The sequence below is a fragment of the Gymnoscopelus microlampas genome, assembly GCF_963454915.1.
Source record: "Gymnoscopelus microlampas genome assembly, chromosome: 18".
Classification (NCBI taxonomy): domain Eukaryota; kingdom Metazoa; phylum Chordata; class Actinopteri; order Myctophiformes; family Myctophidae; genus Gymnoscopelus; species Gymnoscopelus microlampas.
The window spans coordinates 41,355,094-41,358,557 of NC_139955.1; the positions used below are offsets into that span (position 1 = coordinate 41,355,094).

At 44.1% G+C, this 3,464-nt stretch overlaps 1 protein-coding gene across 1 annotated transcript; it reads right to left on the minus strand.

Moving 5' to 3' along the window:
* Positions 1 to 1,368: 1,368 nt before the first annotated feature.
* LOC311034061 (centrosomal protein cep57l1-like) lies at positions 1,369 to 2,583 on the minus strand (the record flags this gene model as incomplete). The annotated part of the gene is made up of 1 exon (XM_084041801.1): positions 1,369 to 2,583. The coding sequence occupies one exon, from the start codon at positions 2,581 to 2,583 to the stop codon at positions 1,369 to 1,371; it is 1,215 nt and encodes a 404-aa protein (XP_083897927.1).
* Between the last annotated feature and the right edge of the window lie 881 nt (positions 2,584 to 3,464).

Sequence of the window (3,464 nt, forward strand, 5' to 3'; positions counted from 1 at the left end):
AAAAAAGCTTTGCCGAGATATTTATGTTTCTCATCGGCAAGTTGAGCCATGTAACATACAGATGATGGCTATGGAAAACGCAGAAAATCAAACCTAATTTGAAATCTTGAGTGACGGACCGAAGTGTCGGAGGCAACAATTTCAGACAAAAAATACAGACTGTGTGCAAGAGCCTTAACCACTTAACCCATTCAATCCGGGGACGCATCTGTGTCATTTTAGATTCCTTTGGGCTATTCAAAAATAGCAGATATACAAGCTCATCGCTACGAGCTTGTAGATCTGCTATTTTTGAATAGCCAAAGAAATCTAAAATGACAGATGCGTTCCCGGATTTAAAGGGTTAAACCCCGGCATCCGTATTGGGAGGAAAGAAACGGCAAATACACTAGTATAGAGCCCTGAGGGACTCTGGTCAACCATGTAGGGCGTTAAAGATCCAATTAGTATATCTAGAAAACTTGATGTTCAGGTCACTACAAGTACACGGCAATTTGCACCCATTAACATTGGAATGTGAAAGCTGCATAAGGCAAATTTATTATAGGATATATATATAAAATAGAGTCCATAATACAAGGAAAACAGCTACAGTGTTTACATTTGGAATGGGTCGGGCGTTTCTAGGCATACTGTATGCAACCTATGTGGTTGCCTAGTGCACCATCTGAGGTGCCTCTAAAAAAAACTAAACAAAAAAACTTTTGTTTCTCCCCAAAATATAAATATTTTATTTTTCATAAAAAAATAAAGAATAACACATGCATTAAAGCATATTTAATTATTATGAGTGCGATGAGATGGTGCTTCTCATGTGCTTTATGAGATGTATAACAATTTTCAATTTGTTTAGCCAAGACAGGTCATATTTTTCAGACCACCATACCTACCAGTGAGTGAAGGATGCCAATGTGTGCACATGCAGGCAATCCCTAAACGTAATTATATGCAAATATGCAACCCCGGGTTGCATCCCCTAAACCCTGTTCCTTATTCATAAACGACAGAGGTGCCTGTTCTAAGAAACCCTTTGTCGTCAGGGTTGCCAGATCTGCTTATTATAATTTCCCCGCAAGATTTTATTTGAAAATAGCAGATCTACAAGCTCACAACGCGTCGCATTTCAACGCGTTGTGAGCTTGTAGATCTGCTATTTTCAAATAGCTGATGTATATGCTAAAGTGCTCATGTGGCCCATAGTCGCTTCTTTTGGGCTGGTTTTCCTAGACCTGGTTGCTTGTTTCTCTCACAGAATCTGGCAACACTGTGTGTCGTTCCTGAGAGAGGAAAGGAAACGTAGGAAGACATTGGAGCTTCAACTAGTGCTGGGATAAAAGCCTGCATGTAATAGGGGTCCTTCAAAAGCCCTTAAAACCCCCAGGAAAGGTCATCTTTTTTCAGCCTGCCATGGACCTTTTGAGTGTCTCTGAGAAGCTGCGTGTTGAGAGGTGCTCTACTGGCACTCCTCTTCTTGGCACCCTGAGAAGGAGTGCCCCACACTCTGCAGTCACAGCATACTTCCGCTTGTGCGGTTTGGGTTTTCTGTGTCCGTTTCTGTACTGTCTCCTGGTGTTTGCGTAGGTTATCAATCTGTCCGTTTTGGGTCTTTTGTGTCAGATGATTTTGTGCTGCCTCCTGGTGTTTACGGAGGTTATCAATCTGACCCGACTTCACCTCCATCTTCTGGACCAGAGCTTCCAGATCTCTCTTCAGGTCCTCTCTGTGCTTGCATTCTTGGGTCATGTCTATCTGACTCACCAGCCCCTGGTGCTTGAAGTGCATCTGCTGTAGCTCGTCTTGCAGGGACAAGAGCAGATCGGACAGAAGGCCCAGGGACCGACCCGCTCGTTCAGTCTCGGGGGCTGATTTGTGAGGTGTGGCAGTGGATGCATACGGGGTCCTGTGCAGGCTTTTCTTGGCCCCGCAGGGCTGGTGTTGCTTCATCAGATGGCCGATGCTCTGCACGTTGGCGTACACCGAATGGCTTGGACCCGTTGATGTTCCGATAACAAAGGGAATTTGGTTCTCCTTTGCGTAACTTGGTGTTGATTGTGGTTCTTTACGTCTAGCAGTACTGGATATCCTGGAGGTTGTCGGTTTCTTCTTCTTGGGTATGATCTCCTCAGCGGCCGGCGGACACAGTCGCAGGTTAAGGATGAGGTTCAACTCCTTCTGGAGCTCATCTACGTTCCCCTGCAGGAGCTTACGCTCATGCTCTGATGCCACAAGTTTCTTCTCCAGAGTGGCAATGTTCGTCTTCTTGTCTTTCTCAGCCTTCTCCATGTAGTACAATTTCTTCTCGAGGACCTGACAGCGCTCCAACGCAGATTGCAGCTGAGAGCCCAGCGCTTTCATGTTAGAGTTGTCCGTCACGGACGTGGGAGCTTGGTTCCGTGTAATCTTCTCCTGAAGTTTCATCACTGCCTTAATGATGGCTTTGCTGTCAAGATCAGACAAAGCTCGGGACAGCCGCAGACTGGGTCTTTGTTGGTTCAATGTTATCCTGTCGGGTAGATCATAGTAACTCCCAATGAAACTGTCCTTAGAGGCAGAATCTAAAATATGGTTGTGGTAGGTCTCCATAGTATCGGGTAGACCATACACCTGCTAAACCAAACCTAATATTGAAACTACGTTGATATAATGACGTTTCAGAGATTTGTAGATTTTATATAGATAATCATGTCTAATGTCTATATATGGGTATGTATTTTCACTATATATAGTTAAGTCACACACAGGGGGCAACAACACAACTTATCCTCCTTGTGGAGATGTTGAATAATGGGGTGGCTTCCCTGTGCAATCTGTAACTATGGATATCAAGTTACTAGGTGTGCAGTTTGAGAAGATTGTTATGACTTCATGGCATCATCAATATGACATCACTCTTGCCCAAAAATGGAGATACGTGCATACAGGGGAAATACATGTTTGATGAGTCATGTCCAAACTAAGTGTCAAAATACATTTGGCGGTAGAATTGGTTGTTATTGGTACCTTGTTGCATTTGGCTGTTTGGCCGTGACAGCATATTGTTGCATTAAGATGTCCATTCATCAGCATGATTGATTTGCGGTTTTGTTAAAGTGTTAATACATTTGTAAGATCATAATAGCACATTGCAGGGATTCCAAGTTGAGGTTCACGTTGAAAGAACAGACACTGACAGTCACGTGTCTGTCCCTGGTTTATCCACTGTGGATGTTGTGGACAGGAAACCAATCTGTGGAGGCGGTAGTTCATCCACTGTGGACATTGCGGACAGTAACCTGGTCTGTGTCCAGTATCCAGCTGTCGTTTCCAATGTGGACAGAATGCTGTAAAATATTGGAGGGAAACAAAATTGAGGAAACAAAATTGTCAAAGACATAATGCTGACCCCAACGGACAACTTGAAATGCGCTAGCGACCTCGGGACCCTTTCTGTCATCCTCTGTGTGGAAACCGTCTCCCATCCAGTA